This window comes from Poecilia formosa, unplaced genomic scaffold (assembly GCF_000485575.1).
Source record: "Poecilia formosa unplaced genomic scaffold, Poecilia_formosa-5.1.2 Scaffold311, whole genome shotgun sequence".
Taxonomy (NCBI): domain Eukaryota; kingdom Metazoa; phylum Chordata; class Actinopteri; order Cyprinodontiformes; family Poeciliidae; genus Poecilia; species Poecilia formosa.
The window spans coordinates 663,587-681,430 of NW_006800250.1; the positions used below are offsets into that span (position 1 = coordinate 663,587).

Below are 17,844 nucleotides of genomic sequence, written 5' to 3' on the forward strand. Positions count from 1 at the left end.
AACGAAGGGACTTCTCGAAGAGCCTCTGAAGGCTGCTGAGGCTACATGAGTGACCTTAATGGGTTAGCTGAAGCAAAACCTGCACTAACTAATGCAAATCTAATGCAGACAAAGGTGCAAATGAGCCAGATATTGCCTGTGATGTGATTTTTAAAGTCAATAAATTGGAATTAGAAAGGGAGGGACTGAGCAATTAAACCCACTCACAGATGGTTTCCTGAGGTAGACCTGCAGTGTCTGCATTTGCAAGAAGGGAGGAAATTGATAGATCACAAACCAGCCAACCCTCCAATTATTTAAAAATTAGAAAACTCTTAATACTTTTCTCATCAGGCTGTAATTGTTATTTGATTGGCAATGGAACCAAACAAAACGGCAAAAGAAAAGGTACCTGCTGGGACACACAACTGTTGAAGACTTTAACCATCGAGGTGTCGGAGTCGTACCTTTTCTGAGGATCAGCAGAAGTTGTCCGTCCTGTAACTCCAAAGTGAGGCCGAGCTCATTCTGTCCTTCAGCGTCAAGCAGAAAGCCAGAGTTCCTCGTGGTTTTAAATGTCAGACGGATGGTGTTGGTGGACGTCTGTTTTGGTCTTAGACTGAAAATAAGGCTGCTGTCGCCGTCGAAGCTCACCGTGTCAGAATCTGAAAAGGGACGATCACAACAGTAGCTGCTGTGTCTCCATTGACCACATAAATGTGTGATTTGACAGTTTGAAAATAAATTTGCTTAATGAAAGTGGGGAAATTTTGAAAATAAAAAACAAAACTCTTGTTTTTTGATTAAAAAGTCTTGGCGGTAGGCGGAGGTGGGTTTTTTTGGCCATATTGAAATTGGTTTATTTCACAAAACTGAGTCTTTCAACATTAGTGGAATACTGACAAAGTTTTGTGCACATTTTTTTCTTTTTTTTGTCTTTTTTGAGAAATACATGAACAAAATTCGCAGCATTGTGTGTATTTTTTTGCAGAGCTCGCCATCTCGAAGTCAAAACGTCTTGACTTCACCAACAAACCTTACAAATTTGATTTAAGTTTCAAATCTCTAATAACTTTCCTAAGATTTTACAACATGAACATTTATTAATTATCATATACATTTTAATATTCACTAACAAATCTAAAAAACAAGAGTTTTAACATTCAATCCAGCATGCAAAAAACACAAATAGCTGATTTACTATTCTGAAAATTGATCAAGTTTAATGTTTACTTAATTAGAAATACAATCATTAAAAATATCGTAGAAAGAGATTAAACCAATGTTGAATTTCTGAATAAGTAACAAACTGAACTTTTATCTTTGATAACACAAGTTTATCACTGACTTCATATTGTCTACACCTTCAGGGAAATGGGAAATAATTTTTAAATCCACAGTGAGAATTTTGTTCTCAATTATGAATACTAAAAATGTTCAAACGTAAAGTATACATTCCAATTTATTAACTGTATTAAATACAAATGGGGCAAAGTATAGTAAGTAAATAAGAATGAAAGTAACATCTATAGCCTGCTTAAGAATTTTGTGAATGAGCGAGATGTCTAAAAGTAACTTTAAAAAAAAAAAGAACTAAAAGGAACGGAAACTGACTGTAAGGACATCCGTAGGCCTCCAGCCTGAGTCCAATCCGACCGCTTGGATTCCAGTGGAGAGGAACGACGCGGACGAAGCGAGCGACCACAGGGTGCTGGAGGTTGTGCTGGACCACAGTGTCTGCATTACTGTTCCCAGGAAAGGCCTGTAAAACAGCAGCACAGAGAAAGATCTTTTAATATCACAACATATAGACGACAGCAACACAGCAAAAAAAAACTAATAATGTGATGTAGGACATTACTAACTACATATTATGCTAATATATAGTTAGTAAATGATGTAAGGTGACCTTGCATCCTAAGAAAAATCCCTATTAATTAATGCATTATTAATATTAAGAAGTTACCACCTGATTGCAGGGCCAAAGTTGGGAAGGCTTGGAATCCTTTCATTAGTGCTTGCAGTTCTAGCTTTTCACTTGAGCTTTTAATTATTTATTTATTTATTTATTTATTTATTTATTTATTTATTTATGTGAATATGATTCACCATTATTTTTGATGTAATGTAATTATGTTTCATACTTCCAATATTCAATCAAATTCAAAAATACTGTATTGATCCCAAAGGGAAATTAAATGCCGTTGTACCTTTTTAATTAAAGAAATGCATACTGTATTGAAAAGAAATGATCTGCTTGTGTCTCAGAAAACAGCAGGAGTTTCTTAAAGCGACAGGAGCCCAATTTCAAGATGTTACATGACCACGTCAGTTTTCTTTTAAGTCATATTTGACTTAAAACTGAAGGTAACATAGTTATTGATTGTGCTATAAAATGGCACTGTGTACCTGGAAAACACATCATACAGCCTATTAACACTTCTAAAACAATACTATCAGAGAGAATTCATTTGTTTTTGCATAAAATTGCATTTCATGCTTTTCATGCTTGTGTTACACCTGGTTCTACTAATTCATGTACATTAAAAGGACTCCTCCAGTCCCAAACTTCAACCACATAGTACTCTGAGCAATGAACCTCCAAAGGTCAACAAAAATAGTATTATGTAAATTCCGCTTTTTACACTTTCAGTCACTTACAAAACACACCAGTGTTCAGCTGGTTGGCACATTATGTTTGCTTTTCTCTGGTAGTTATGCTGGTAAAACTGGTCTGCATGTTCCTCTTTCCTACAGTGAAATATCTCATGTACTACCAGAAAGCTTAAATTCAGAAACACATGGAACAACTGTAATCCCCGTCTTCAGCTCTCACGCTCCTTCATAGGCAATGGGAAGTGGAAAGGATGTGAGAAGAGCAGCGAGTCAGAGAAATGCAGCCTTACTGAGCTTAAAAGGAAGTCTTACAGGAGTTATGACAGACGAGCAGCTCAGCGGGCAACGCCAAACCCTGAAAGTCGTGATAAATTTTGCAAACTAATATGTGGCGCTTCAGTTGTTTTAAGGCACCCCGTGGATTTATATCAATATGCTGCAGGAGAGATTGTCAGCTGTCCCTGTTCCTCTCATGCAGTCGCCAGCACACGTAAGTATTGAGCTCATCTTTCATAGTCTATGGTACAAAGTTAATTCAGCGGTGGTTCGCCCAGGGCAACAAACAGGCTGGGACTGCCACTGGTATAGAGACATGGACCCCACAGGAATCTGGCAGTTTGCTCATTCACTTACTTCTACCAAATCCTGTGCAGAATCAACTCCATCGTGACCTGATTTTTGACACGTCTTTACTGTAAAGTTCCTACAGCAGTTGTTTTGGTTTGTTCTTTTTCTGCTGTCATCCAACTGCAGCAGAGACAAAAACTAGCTTATGCATGATTACTTTCTTTACATTTAATCAATAATTAAAATTAAAATGTTCCATCTTATTAGTGAAACATGAAATTGCAATTTCATTGTAGAACACTGCAAGACAATATATTGGTTTTACTTTTTTTCATTTAATTTTTTTCCATCATAATTTTCTAATGTAAAATTAATTAGCATTTTTGAAAATTACCCATATCATCGGTGATTTAAAAAAAAAAGTTTAGTCCCAGTTGCAAATGTATTTTTTTCCAAACACTAACAATTATTGTAGCTGTTAGAATAGTAGTGAAAGACTGTGATTTGAGAAAGACCAATCTTTCTCAAACTGTGGTCCCCAGGCGCCCCCTAATGGTCTGCAGGGTACTGCATATAAACGACCGTTTGGTTGTGTTTAAAATTAATAATGAATAAATGGCTTAAGACTCGGTTACTCAAAAGAAAAACTGAAGATACTGGTAGAAAGAAAACAATAAACTACTTATATGAGAGGAAGCCAAGTCATAGCAGCTGAGAGTGTTGACGTGTCGTTCACCAGCGATTTGATTCTTCGGAACGGCTCTTTGTTTTTTTTATGACTTTTTGCTTGCTTATGATGCTCTGCTCACACGTCAAAAACAGTTGTTATTATTATTAATTTAAAAATGATTAAATGAATCAAATACAAATAATAAATAAGTGTATATTTTTTATGTTTAATGGTGCAGAAGAATATTTTTTTTGTTTCTTCCACAGCAACTCAAGTCTATTTATCTTTAACTGTGCTTCTAAATGACAAATAGGCCTAAATGTTATTAATGCACAGAACACTTGGTTGTAAAGAACAACTTTTTTATTATTATTATTTCCATGTGGTTGACGTCATTGGAAAGCTTAGAATCGACACTTTCAAAATCTGTAAATAACTCAAAATGCTCTGTGTAGACATGTTCGTGACAGTAAGTGTGTTAAAAGGCTAATATTTTCATTTCAGGTGGATATATTAAGATATTGTGTTATCTCGGGGGCAATTTCAAGCTAGGTGGTCCATGGGTGTTTGTTAAATGAGTTAAGTGTTCCTCAGCCTGAAAAGCTTTGAGAAACAATGCTTTACAACAATAAACTCACCCCTATGTGTCCTTCCCATCGGTACTGTCTCCAGTTGTGTCCCGTGTCGCTGAAAATCAGCTGGTAGGCCGTTTGCCAGTCAGAGCTCCCATAGCGACCTTGCGTAGCAACAGATGTGATGTGCGTCCGCCCACCCAGGTCGACCTCCAACCACTGATATTTGTCTGAATTGAGAGGAGACCAGCCTCCAGCACCTGCAGCAGAAACAAGAGAGGGAAGAATCTATCTAAGGAAGTGAGAAAAAACTGTTATTTCTCAACATAATGAGTGAAGATGAGGTGGTAAAAGCTGAAAACGTTTGTCCTGGCCATGTACATGTTTACTATTGTTTCCTCTGCATGAACATTGTCGGCTGCATATTGGTGAAGGACAGATCTTTGAAGTGCTGAGATTCTCCTACTAATTGTATTGGGGTGGAACTGCTTTGTGAACTTTCTGAATACTAAATAATGCGTGTGGCTAATCAAAGGTGAAAGGCAGAAAATGAAACAACAAAAGTATCTTTAAAGGTGCAGTACTACATGTTTTCCAATCACATAGTGTCATTTAGCACAGTCAAGTATCTATGTTACCCTCAGCTATTATAAAAATTCTGTATATATATGAAATATGACTTAAGAGAAATTTTACTTTGCAGTTTAATGCCTTGAAGTTAGGCCTCCGTCTCTTTCTGAACCTGTCTTCAGGAAGTCATCACAACGGCTCCACTATTAACCCTTCGGTGTTTTTACCAGAGTTGCACTGAGAAGTAGCTCCCATAATGAGCTCAGCAGATGCACAGCTCCACCAGGTGTTTGCTAATTGCTGCTGGCTAGTCTGAAGGAGCAAAGGAGTGGAGCTATGAGAGAGGGGTGCTGTGTAAGGCGGAAGCTCAGAAAATGTAACTCTGAAGAGCAGTTTCATCTCAAAGGCGGACCTACGTCCACCCAGGTGTTTTGGAGAGCTGAATGGTTGCCACGGAGATTAAAGGATCCCAGACACACGTCACCAATGAGGCAACACAGCAGGTATGTTTTTGATGAAGGAATAACATTATCATATGTTGCAAAGCTAGAAAAAAAGTACATTTTACATAATACTGCCCCTTTAATAACTTTGGCTAAAAATTAAAAGGACTCAGTTCATGTTTTCAATATGTTATTATGTCTATATCTGATATAGACATAATAACAAATATGGGTTTTTAATTATCTGTTTTTCAAAAATTCCCTGCAATGTTTTTATTGAATTTTATACAAAGAATAACATTTAAAGTACCAGCACCAATCTGTTTTCATTGTCATTAGGTTGAAATCTCTTTTATGTTCATCTTTATTTTAAATCCTAGAAATGAAAGCAAAACGCTAGCTGTTTAAAAATGATAAGAAATTTCCTAAAGGAGGTATTTGGGTGAAAAAGTGCTCTTTTTTCAAAAAGTCATGTTACACTTTTAAACATTTTATTTGGTTGTCCTGTGAGCAAAAAGGCTCTTTAGGTTTCTAAGGTTGCAGAGACCCTTGTCCTAGAAATACACTGAAACAATACATTTTAAAGATATTTTTCCACTTCAGTTGCATTTGTACATCTGAATAATGTCAAGTTAAATATTCAGTAGTTTTTACTATAAAGATTATTTATGTTTTTTTTTTTAATGTTTCAAAACAATTTTCACTGCTTCATGTTTGAATGGAAGTTACTGAGGCATATGAAAACATATTTCAGCCAGTGGCATACAAATAGGGATGATCAATGTTGTGTTTCAAACCTCACTCCTGGGAATGTTTATTGTATCATTTCACAGCTGTGATGTTTCATGTTGTGGCAGACTCTTTGAAATGGAATCTTTTCATTGAATGTTAACTTGGCGAAATAACGTAATATTAAAATATGTCAATATAATGCACTGTATAGTTACAGTTAGTGATGAATTATGTTAGTTGTAAATAATACATCAGAGGTCAAAAGTTCAGCATTTTAAACAGCAACAAAAACAAAACTGTATGGAGAACAACATACGACTTTGCTTTAGTTTATTGGATTTTCCTTTTATTTCATTTCATCAGTCCTTGTTTGTGTTGAATGAAAAATCTGGGATTAAAAGAATTTGCAAATAAAATCTGTGAGCAAATTACCAAAGGAACCAGAAGCTGGCTGGTGCTGAAAGAAAACTTCATTTGTTGTAGACAATTATGCCTGTTAGTGTTGGGTTAACCTGATAACACTCAATTGTACGTCAGCAACTACATTTAAAACTCTTTTAACTGGCATGACAGAGTTCCTGCTCATGTAGACACAAACATGTAATCAAGTCTTACTACTTAATTACCTCTTAAAGTAAACATCTTTCTAAGAGTAACTTTGTTTACTTCCATTCGTCTCAACCCAGTGGTCCACTATGTAATAGATTGGTTGATGGCTGTTAGCGTGTCTCTACCCAGTTGATCCTAGTGGTCCACTATTTGGTTTTGATGATTGTTAGCGCTGAAGCAGACACAGCAACATCGATCAATGATATTGACTCTTTGAAAGCTTGCCATTACTCCAAGGACAGTCATGTTTCAAGGAAGACCAAGGCTATCGTAAATTGCCTGTAGCTCAGTTCCTATTGTACTCTAGAATGAAATTGACATCGCAAAATGACTATTTCGAAAGGAAAAAAAATGTTGCTCTTCATATTTGAAGAGCCAACTAATCTTCAAAATAAGAAGTGTTGTCTGTAAAAGGTATTCACCCTGTGATTGTCCTACCCTTCTAATTGCTTTTACAAATAAAAATTTGGCTTATGTGACAAAAAGAAAGCTCCTTCATGTCAAAGTTAACTCCTCCAAGTTCTTTTAATGCCATAAATCCACAGTAATGTAGCTGAGACCTTGGGACAGTTGAGTGATCCAACAGGATACTAACCCAACACGGAAAACTGGATTTGGAATGAAACAGGCTAAGATTAGGCTACTGAAATGGTTCTTACCTCAACCCTACTAAAATTAAAAGACTCTCCATTGTGTCCAGTTCTATGCCAGGGAAACATCCAATAAAAATTAACACTACTACTTCCACTAAGGATATTTTCAAGATTGTTCAGTCCGTTAGTTTATTTACATTGGTAGAAGTGACTGAATACCAGAAGCGAGTTGATGGCAGACCGGAAGTAGTTTATGTCGTCATTAGAGGACGCAAGCAAAAGTTCTTTAACATGAATTGAGTTTGAATGTGATAAACTACTGAGAAAGGTGTATTTTGTACTAGATGAGTGTTTTAGCAGATTAGCTTTAAGCTAATGAAAATTTTAGTGATCTCACGGTCTCAATGCTAGCTCTTTTTTACTGCACAGTTATGGTATAATGCTAATGTATTGTATAGTATAAGAGCTTCTAATTTGTGTTAGACACATCTAGCATAACTTCGGTGGTGATATGCTCATGTGGTTTACTTTAAAGGTCTAAATCTGTGATTTAAGTTTGTGATTATTTGAATATTATGCGATACTAAGCATTGCAATTTTGGTTTATTTTGTTTCCAGATTAACTGGTAAATCACCAGGCAATAAATAAACAACAACTCCAACAACACCAACTAGCTTATTTCTTTGTAACACACATCGTATACTTTATCAATCCCAATGATAAAGTATACAGAGGCTTCAGAGCGCCTTTGTTGGTGTTCTAAATTGAATCAGCAAAAACATGTCTAGTGTATTATTTATCAGTTTTCCAAACATAAACCGCAGCATAAATGCATAAATACCCGCCCCCCCACCCACCTCTAATCAAAATCAAGAAGAGTTGGCTAATTTAAATCCAAGTGAAGCTCATCACATGGTGCGACGTGTCATGGTCAGTGGAGCAGAAACAGCAGGCGGATTCTCTGCACAACCACTGCAAACACACTGGGAATTTAAAAGAGCTTGTGTAGTGAAGGATGCAATAGGCAGCAATTATTTATTGATAATGAAACTCCTAAATGTTACATGTGACAACAGGACTACGAGTGGGTGGGAGGCTTATTTTGCTCAGCACATATCTGAGGGTTTGTCTGTTTCCTCTTAAACAGAAAGAAAAAATTCTTTGTGATCATTTTGGTATTATGATGTCGAGCTAAGCCTAAACTATGTTTAATCTCAGCACGTTCCCTTTCAGCACAGTGCGAGATGTCAGCACCCTACAGAGCGGAGGAGTATGAGGTTGGCTTGAGGACAGCAACCCACTGAGTTGTGTCAGTAATTTATATGCACGGCTTTAAACAGCACAAGTGAAAAATTTACAGTGATTTACATCCTGAGTTTGTGTAGCATTATTGGTACGTCGCTTCTAAACTACTGGCAAAATTTTATCCTTTTGCTGCATCTGTGAAAGTGTTGAAAAGTCATTTTGGAAAGGAGTTAGTACTTGGATTTCAAGTACTTGAACTTACTTGAACTTAGTATTTGAATTGATCTAAAAGTACATTCAAAGTTTCTACTTTTGTTGACATAACAAAAATTTTAGGATGCCTTCAAACCTGACAGTCAGGTAGACTCGGTTCAAAAAAACCTCCAAAGGTCTGTCAGGAATTATGTTAGCTGCACATTTATGTGCATAAAAGGTTGCTCCCTGTCTGTCTGCATGTTCGACCTACGTTTTCCCTGCGTAGTCCGGCATTGTTCTACAGACCAAAATCATGTTATGGTGCGTTCACACCATACATGTTTTGAGTGTCAGGCGCATCTGGTTTACATTCAAAGTCTATGTGGAGGCGCATTGAGGGACATTGAGGCATGTTTTGAGCGCCTAGTGCAGCAAGATTTGAACCGTTTGGAGCATTTGACATGTCAAGACCTGACGCGCCTCCGCATAGAGTTTGGACGTAAACCAGACGCGCAAAACGCTGGATGTAGAATGCCAAGCATCTGCATTCAAAGTGCACACTCGTCAAACTTGAAGTGTCAAACGCGTTTGGTGTGAACGCACCATTAGGTTAACCTTTTAGGTATGAGAGTTGTTTGTCCAGTGAGGCTCTACATTACGATGTGATAGATTAGCCATCATTGGTGGGCATACTTCCGCTAAAGCGCTAATAGCTAATAACCACACCGTGATATAATTTACAGTACAATGGCTGCAGTGATGTCACTCACCTTCTCTTCGGTTTAATTTAGCAAAACCCGGCCCATGACTGCTGGACAGCTGCGAGGAGCTTCTGAATGACGACGGTGATAAACTCGATACCAGCGGCCTGTGACACGTTTCTGAGAATCACAAAAAAAAACAAAAACATAAACATAAGAAAATGTTTGACAAAATCACAGAGTTTCATTGGTGACATTCTGGATAGTCGTTAAATTTGAATACTATTTCTCAAAAGTCACAGCACGACTCCGAGCTCACACGTGTTCAGCTCACAGTGTTCAGTGGACGACACAAATCTGGGATGTTGGAAGCATGATTCTTTATGAATCAAAAATATCAGAACATATCAGTTTCTTTCAAGAACTTGGTGAACTTGAATAAAAGAATCCACGTCTCATGTACGCCACAGCACATTCACTCTACTTTCTTTAGTAAAGGTCATGACCCCTCGGTGTGGTGGCGAATTTTAGAAATATAGAATCAATTCTGAAGATGTGATGCAAAAATAGAGAGCATGAATTCTTTGTCACAAAGGCACTAACTTGACAACAGGGTGATTTAATAAGGCAAAAATCCAGAGGGGATAAACTCAAGATAATCTAGAACTGAAATTTTACTTCATTTGTGTTTCAGAAATTATCTGGCAACTCGTGAAGTGTGCATGCAAGACAGAGGTTTATATGTGAGACTCCAGTCATTGCTCTTTTACCTGCTTTCCAAACTTTCCTTCACTAACCCAGCTGCACATTCCCATAGTTTCTGCTGGTTTAACATTCACCCTACAGCAACAGCAAACGGAGACGCCCTGCTGCGGCCGGGAGAGAAAGCTCAAACCTCACCTGCTGAAGTAGTGAGAATCTTACTGACATTTTGCACCTCTTAAGTTCTTGAGCGAAAAGGGGAAAGACACCCACCTTTGTTTTGTCACTTTTTAGAATGTGTGTTCTATCCAACTAACACTTTATTTACATACTAACTCAAACTGTTTATAAAGGTAGCTATTTCTAGCGGGTACTGCTCATCTTAAAGACCGGCTCTGGCTCCTTATCCTCCAGTGAGATGAGACTTCTAGCCCTCCATGTTAGGCAACAGGACAAACGTCATGTAAGGTCAGGAATAAATCCAAAGGCTACACCGTCCCAAGTCACAGCCACACAACTCCGGTCTTCGAGCTCGATGAAGAACTTAGCCGCTGAACTGGGACATAGCCCATTTCCCCTATGCCATCCTGGTACACCGCCATGAATTAGCATGCCAAAGCCTCGTCTTCAACCTCCAGATAAATATGCTCTCTAGCTAGCAGGCCTAAGTAAGGAACATTACTGAGTAGAAAAGGGCAGCACTATGGGTTGGGACAGGCTTTCTTATTGGTGACTCATCTCACACTTTGTGTCCATTGTGTAAAAAAACCCAAAACACTAGACCAGGGGTGCCCAAAGTCGGTCCTCAAGGGCCGGTACCCTCAGTCGACGGTTCCTCAGTCTGCCCAATTGCGGAAACGTTTGCCTTTTTTAATGTTCAGCCATTTTATAGGAATCATTTGAGTAGTACTTAGGGAAACTCAATTACAACGCCACATATGTCGCATATGTATTCGTCTTTATTGTAAATGGCTGTAGCAGAAATAATTTGCGACAGATTAGATTATCTGGAATTTAAAATAGATGTTCTGTATCAGGTCCATAAGAAAATTTTGATAGGAAGCACATCTTTGTCAAAAAAATATGTGATAGGGGTTTCATGTATTTTATTCATAAAACCTTAGAGGATTGATTCACATACCTAGGCACTTATGATAAGCATTGCTAATGCAGCCCTGTTATCACTGTTTTTAAAGACTACATTCTGTTTTGTTATTTCATAGTTTAGATATTTGAACTTAAAGGTTCATAGCTTATTCATTGTTTTCCGTCTCTACCTTTCAAGGACAGTGAAGGTAGTTCATAACAAAAGCTGACATAATCGTGTCGCTACAATAGTTTTAGACATCTCACAATATTTCCTTTGAACTAAACATCTTTGTAGGAGTTTGGGTTTGGGAAGGTTTCAGTAACAATCTGCTCAGACTGCAGGTTTTCGCTCATGTTTTCCGTTGTCTGACTCATTGGGAGACTCATTAAATCACCTGTCAGATACCATCTCTGCTGCATCCCAAATTGTTGGGATGCAGCTTTTATTCAGCTTTTGCTCTGTGATGTTCAGCGTCAGCTGAAGGCCTGGAGACTAATGACACTTGAACTGCATTCAGGATGACCTGATCTAATTCCAGCTCAGAGAATCAGAGAAAACAGTTGCACTATTTACAAAAAATAATAATAATTTTTTTGGGGGGGATCAATTTCCATTCATAGACTGCATCATGTTTTTCTTGTTTTGAAGACAGATATTTACACACTGTGTGCAAAATCAAGATATTCCTTCAATATTTTCACACACAGTATTGTTCATTCCTCTATTCCTCTATATGCCCCAGTCTCTGTTGCAACAAAATACCCTTACAACATGGTCCTACTGCAGAAATGGAAAAGATGTTCTTAGATTTGCTCATTTTTTCCCTCCAAACGTAGTAACTGTCTTCTGATCAAAACACTTCAACTTTATCTCCAAAAAGGAAGATCTTTGTCTTTATTTTAAATATACAATCTGGCTTTTATCTTGCTTTGACGTAAAAATGTCCTCGTTGCCGAATGAGCTCTCAACCCATCTTGGTACAAAGAAACGTTTGTTTCTGGAAACAGGACCTTCCTCCCTGAATGGTGTGAAAACTGGATACCCCAGTTGTGTTTTTACTCATATAGAACTGAGTGATGACTGTGGCAACCTTTAAGCATTGGGAAAGTTTGCCCAAAACAATGAACCAGACTTCTTTTCTTGAAATGCACCTCATTAACGTTTAGCAAGTAACTCCAGACTCCTTCCTGATTGAAGCTAGTTCATCCTCCCAGCTACGCTTAGATTGCCTTGACTTCAGCAGCTTAACCTGTCTGAACACAAATCTTTACAAATGACACTGAAAGCAAAATCAGAGCCTCTATTTAGCTTCTTCCAACTTTTTATCTCTGCCAGTGCCACCTCAAGCTCCCGTGTCTCATAAAACATTCATCATCTTCACATTGAAGGCTGTGTGGCTTTGCAGACAGAAATGCAGGACCTATCAGCCCCTGCCTGTGTACCAGCTATAATAAGAAGCCATGTGGTAGGTTTCGGTTTTGTTACAGACAAGATTTGTTTTGCACAGTTTTGTTTTTCCTGGGGGGAAAAAATGACAATTTTGGAAGGAATTTACTGTAAACTACTTTTTGTTTTTGTTAAATTTAATTGAAAGCTTCTATCATGCTTTTGTTGACAATTGCGAGGTTTTATCTGACAATTTCACAACATCGCACTCAAATTCTCTCTATCTGCAAAGTGCTTACAAAAGCACACAATGGCATCTAAAACCCGCTATTCAACCTCAGCCAACAAAAGAAGTCTGCCCATCATGACGTGGCACTTTCTGACATGTTAACAATCTTTTATCACTTGATATTTCATCATATCACAATAAAAATCTTCAGTGTAATTTTCCTTACAGAGGTATGGCAGCCTAATAATTCAGCTCCCTTTTATTCCAATACCCTTTACAGACTTCAATTGCAGCTAACAGGTTTAGGTTATGAACTAAGCTTTGAACAACTCACAGAGTTCTGTAGACTGATAATGGAAACAATATGACAAACTGCAAATGTATCAAGTGGGAGAACACGCTACCAGGACAGCTATCCATTGTGTGAATCATTAACCTGCGAAGAAGAAAGAACTTATAAGAACCAGAGATGTCAACTATTTTTCAAATTTTAGGTCTCCAATGACCGACATAAACATTTTAAAGCTAAATTCACCATTTCTTGGTCACCCTTAACCATTGATGAATGTAGGTTATGTCCCAGCCTGTACCTTAGACCTAACCAAAGGTCCAACACAGGCAGGCCGATATTACCAGATGAAAATATTAAGTTACCTTTTAACCTTTTAACATTTAAGTTACCGTCTAAATATCTGACAGAGTTTATCTAAATAATCCCAATGTAAACCAGAATAAGACTTTATTGACATCATACAACATTTGCATTAGTGCAGCTCAAAGATAAACAAACAACATAACAAACGGGTAGACAGGTCCCTGAAACTAAAGCCATACGAGGCGCTGCTCTTTCATTAGATGAGAATAAATAAAATCAGAAAAACACATACCTCATATGCAACACAACCAGAGGTCTGCACAGACATTTTGGGGGGAGGTCCCCAAGTATGAAAAAAAATGTCTGAAAAAAGTATGACAGCTGCCTTAGTAGTGTGAGATTTAATACAGGCCACACACAGCAAAAGATTTCAGAAGGCTACTTTTTGATTAGCTGAAAAAGGACAGGCACTCTACCACCACCTAGTGTCTGTCTGTACACATCCCTGAACACAACAGTTTGCAGACAAAACCATTTCAATAGGTTGTGTTGGTCAACCATATAAAATCTTAATAATTCACACGGAGGTTTGTTGCTGTGACATGGTAAATGTTAGAAAAGCTTAAACCACTTTTACTTTATGAACATCTCTTATCCTCTACAAATGGTCACTCATATCTGAACACACACCATGGCTCATATGAGTACAAACACAACTAACACCTTTTATTGTGTTCACACACTGCTATTCACTTATCAGAAGATGTCAACACTCCACTCACAAGAGAACACCTCACACGCACACCCACATATAGACAGAGGTTAGAAAAGCTGTGATATCATCCGTCATTAGCTTGTGACTAGAACACACACTTCACCGACTCCGCATCAGTCGAGAGAGGAACTGGCGTTTCAGCGAAGGACTGCAGAGACGGCGAGAAAACAACATCACCACTGTCAAGAGAGTTGTGTGAGAAGTCAAAACATCTTCTGAAGCGAATGTCCTGCCTCATAATTCTGACATGTTCTGTTTCATCTGAGTAGATGGGGTTTGGATGTGGCTAGTCTGAGCTATAAAGCAGAACTTTCTCCACACAACTATCAACTGCCTTCGTGTGAAAACCATGTTGTCGAGACCAAATTTTCCACACTTCATGACCAACTCATGAAGATGTCGCCATGTTGCTACCAACCTCCTTTTTGTTGATGTTTTTTTTACTTCTAAATAGAGGTGGGTGAATTGATCCAAAATGTCAATAATATCCATAACAAGTAGGGATCCGTGACGGACTCTAGAAATGTTTTAAAAATCAGAGTTTGTCCTTTCCATTCAAATGTGTCCTAACCAAACATCACTATGGGTTTATTTACAATAAGCTTTCAATCACGTGGACAATTTTTCAAATTTAAATCCAAATTCACATTTATGGAAGGAACATCTTTGAAAAGATGTTCCTGCATATGCTGGAAGAGGTGCCTAAAATAATCTCTTATTTGCATTTCACATTTATGAGATTCCTGTTTTTCAACAATCAAATATTAGATGGCACATCAACATATTGTAAAAGAAAATGTGAGTCAGGTCACATCAGCTCCTGTTGTTTTTGACGACTGACAAATTATTGTGGCTCTGTTAATATCCTTGAACATTCTTTTTTTTCCAAACTGCTGTAATGTTTTGGCAGGAAAAAAAAAAATGCTTAAAATTAAATAGGCATTAAAACTAAAAAATATATATAAATAAAATAAACTAATTTCTCATGTTTCCCTTTCAGGAAACAAAGGATTCAAGTTCAACATATAGAAATTCTGAAGAGCTTATTAATTGTTGGTTTGAAGAGCCAAATTTTCAATATCAACACAAAAGAAAAAAGTTTGAAAAAGCCCTGGAACAAATCATTTTCTGCGGCTGAAATAAATTAAACAACAGCTCAGAGTCCGAGATGTTTGGGCTCACCTGCATTTATGTTCACACACCAGCTGACGAGCATCAGGACGAGACTTGTGGTTGTTCCCCATGCTCGGCTAGTACACAGGTCCATGATGAAGTGGAGGGAAGCTGCAGCGTTGATCTGCTCTCCCTCTCTGCTGCTCTCAGAAGGGTCTTCGTCGCTCGCTGAAACCCTGGTGAGACCTCGCAGGCTGCCGTCTGCACGGCTGCTCTCTGCAGACTGAGGGGAAAGAGGAGACGGTGGGAGGCTGAGGCACGGAGAGAGGGAGTTCACTCACCACCGTCACACCAAGTGCTTTCCTGCCATAAAGAGACTTTAATGACAAAAATCCGCAGGAACTCGGAGACGCATATCTGTTACATGACAGTCGTTCACACTTGAACAAAAAGAGCGAATGAGTTTGTGGGGGATTCAGGACAAATATGGATGTGTGTTTTATGATCTGGGAGTGGGAATATTAAATTTTTACTGCTAAAAACAATCTTTGAAAATACAATATGATCAATTTTGTAATTGACAGGGCCCCGATTTTTTATTATTATTTTTTATTTCTATGAACAAAAAATAAATAATTAAATTGTGGAGGGCCCCCTGTTGGTCAGGGCCCCTAGAATTGTCATCACTTTTCCCCTCTACACCCTGCCCCTGATGCTAAGTGTTTGCATTTGGTCAAAACACAGAAAGTTAGGATAGAATTAAATAGTTTGAAAATTTTTTCTCCCTAATTGGGACCAATTTGTGCACAGTGAGGGTCTGAAAGCATCTACATAATGCTCTCTGCATTCACATTATATTTACTCGTCGATGGCCTTTTTCATTAGTACACTCATGCAGCAATATTATGTAGATAGTTAATGCAAAAAGGTTTCTTATGCTTTCATGTTTTTTTGACAGTAAGGAGCATTTGCCTTAGAAATCTGAGGAAGAATTTCTGAAAATGTGGAGACAATGAGCAATGAGAAGACGGACGACTGATCCCTGTCTGTTGTGGCTACTCTTAATAAGGACCAAAAATAAAAATGCCAGAGTAGCTTTTCAGGAGGAGGTTTTCGACTCACTCAAAATAAAAATCACTCGCAGAGAGTTTACTTTACTTAAAGAAATAACAAAAATATTATCCGAGTTAGCTTCATACAAAAATTTTAATATAAATCTTAATTTAGCTGTTTCGCTTCTCACTCCTTCACCAAACAATCAGATCAACCACAGCAGCTGCTTCTGCTTGTTAATCACAGCAGGAGGCTGACTGACAAGGAGGAGGGTCTAAGCCAGGGGTGTCCAAAGTCAGTCCTCTAGATCCGGCATCCTGCACATTTTAGTTCTCTCCCTGGTGGTAGTAACAACCTTTTCAGCTTGTCAATATTCCTCTTAGGGCTTCTAACGAGCCATCATTTGATGCAGGTGCGTTAAACCAGGGAGAGAACTAAAACATGCAGGATGCCGGCCCTCCAGGACCGACTTTGGGCTCCCCTGGTCTAAGCACAAAAAATAAATAACAATAGATCTACCATTCACATTATCTTGGATCTGTAACATTAATAAATTAACAAAAAATAAATTAATCAAATTATTGACAGGCTCCATCACAATCCTTTCCAGGTAATCTCTTTTAGGTAATGTTCCACATTCCCATGCTTTATTATATAAATCAAATAAGATTAACATTGAATATTCACTAAATTCACTTACATAATAGATTTGATCATTTTCTGAAGTTGACATTTTCTCAGGGCAGATCTTAACTACACTGTTGGAAAATACATATTATTGACATTATATTGTTCTTGTATTAGTTCTTCATTTTCTAATAGGTTTACTGTCAGTCTTCAAAATTATTATGTGTACTTTTTTTGGAAAATTTCTATTCTAAGGTTGCTGATTTTACATTTTTATTGCTGCTGCTGTTTCCTCACTAATGAAAAAGGGCAACCAGATTCCCTTGTAAATCGTTCATTAAGTTAATCTGTGTCCATCCCTGTCCTCTCTGCTCTTAAACACAGCTTGAAGCTGATTGGCAGCTGCCTCTCTGCACTTATCAGAGCTCAAAGCAGTTTCTGCATTCAGAAAGTGAAACTAACACAGCCACTGTGACTGAGAGCAGCGATGGAGCAGAGTCATCTGGACAGAGAAACCTTCTCCTGTTTCATCTGTATGGATCTACTGAAGGATCCAGTGGCTATTCCCTGTGGACACAGCTACTGTATGAAGTGTATTAAGACCCACTGGGATGCAGAGGATCAGAAGGGAATCCACAGCTGCCCTGGGTGCAGGGAGACGTTCACACCGAGGCCTGTGCTAAAGAAGAACATCATGCTAGCGGCTTTAGTGGAGCAGCTGAAGAAAATTGGACTCAAAGCTGCTGCTGCTGATCACTCCTATGCTGGACCTGAAGATGTG

General features: G+C 38.1%; 1 protein-coding gene across 2 annotated transcripts in view; it reads right to left on the reverse strand.

Annotated features, from left to right (window-relative positions):
* Window positions 1–17,844, reverse strand: part of LOC103152469 (contactin-associated protein-like 4) — a 62,194-nt gene that overhangs the window by 25,951 nt on the left and 18,399 nt on the right. For both annotated transcript variants that reach the window (XM_007572940.2, XM_007572939.2), the window contains exons 3-7: window positions 15,453–15,666; window positions 9,563–9,673; window positions 4,471–4,664; window positions 1,594–1,741; window positions 447–644 (exon numbers count right to left, since the gene is read on the reverse strand). In XM_007572940.2, coding sequence (XP_007573002.2) covers window positions 447–644; window positions 1,594–1,741; window positions 4,471–4,664; window positions 9,563–9,673; window positions 15,453–15,666 — 865 coding nt within the window. The remainder of the gene's footprint in view (window positions 1–446; window positions 645–1,593; window positions 1,742–4,470; window positions 4,665–9,562; window positions 9,674–15,452; window positions 15,667–17,844) is intronic.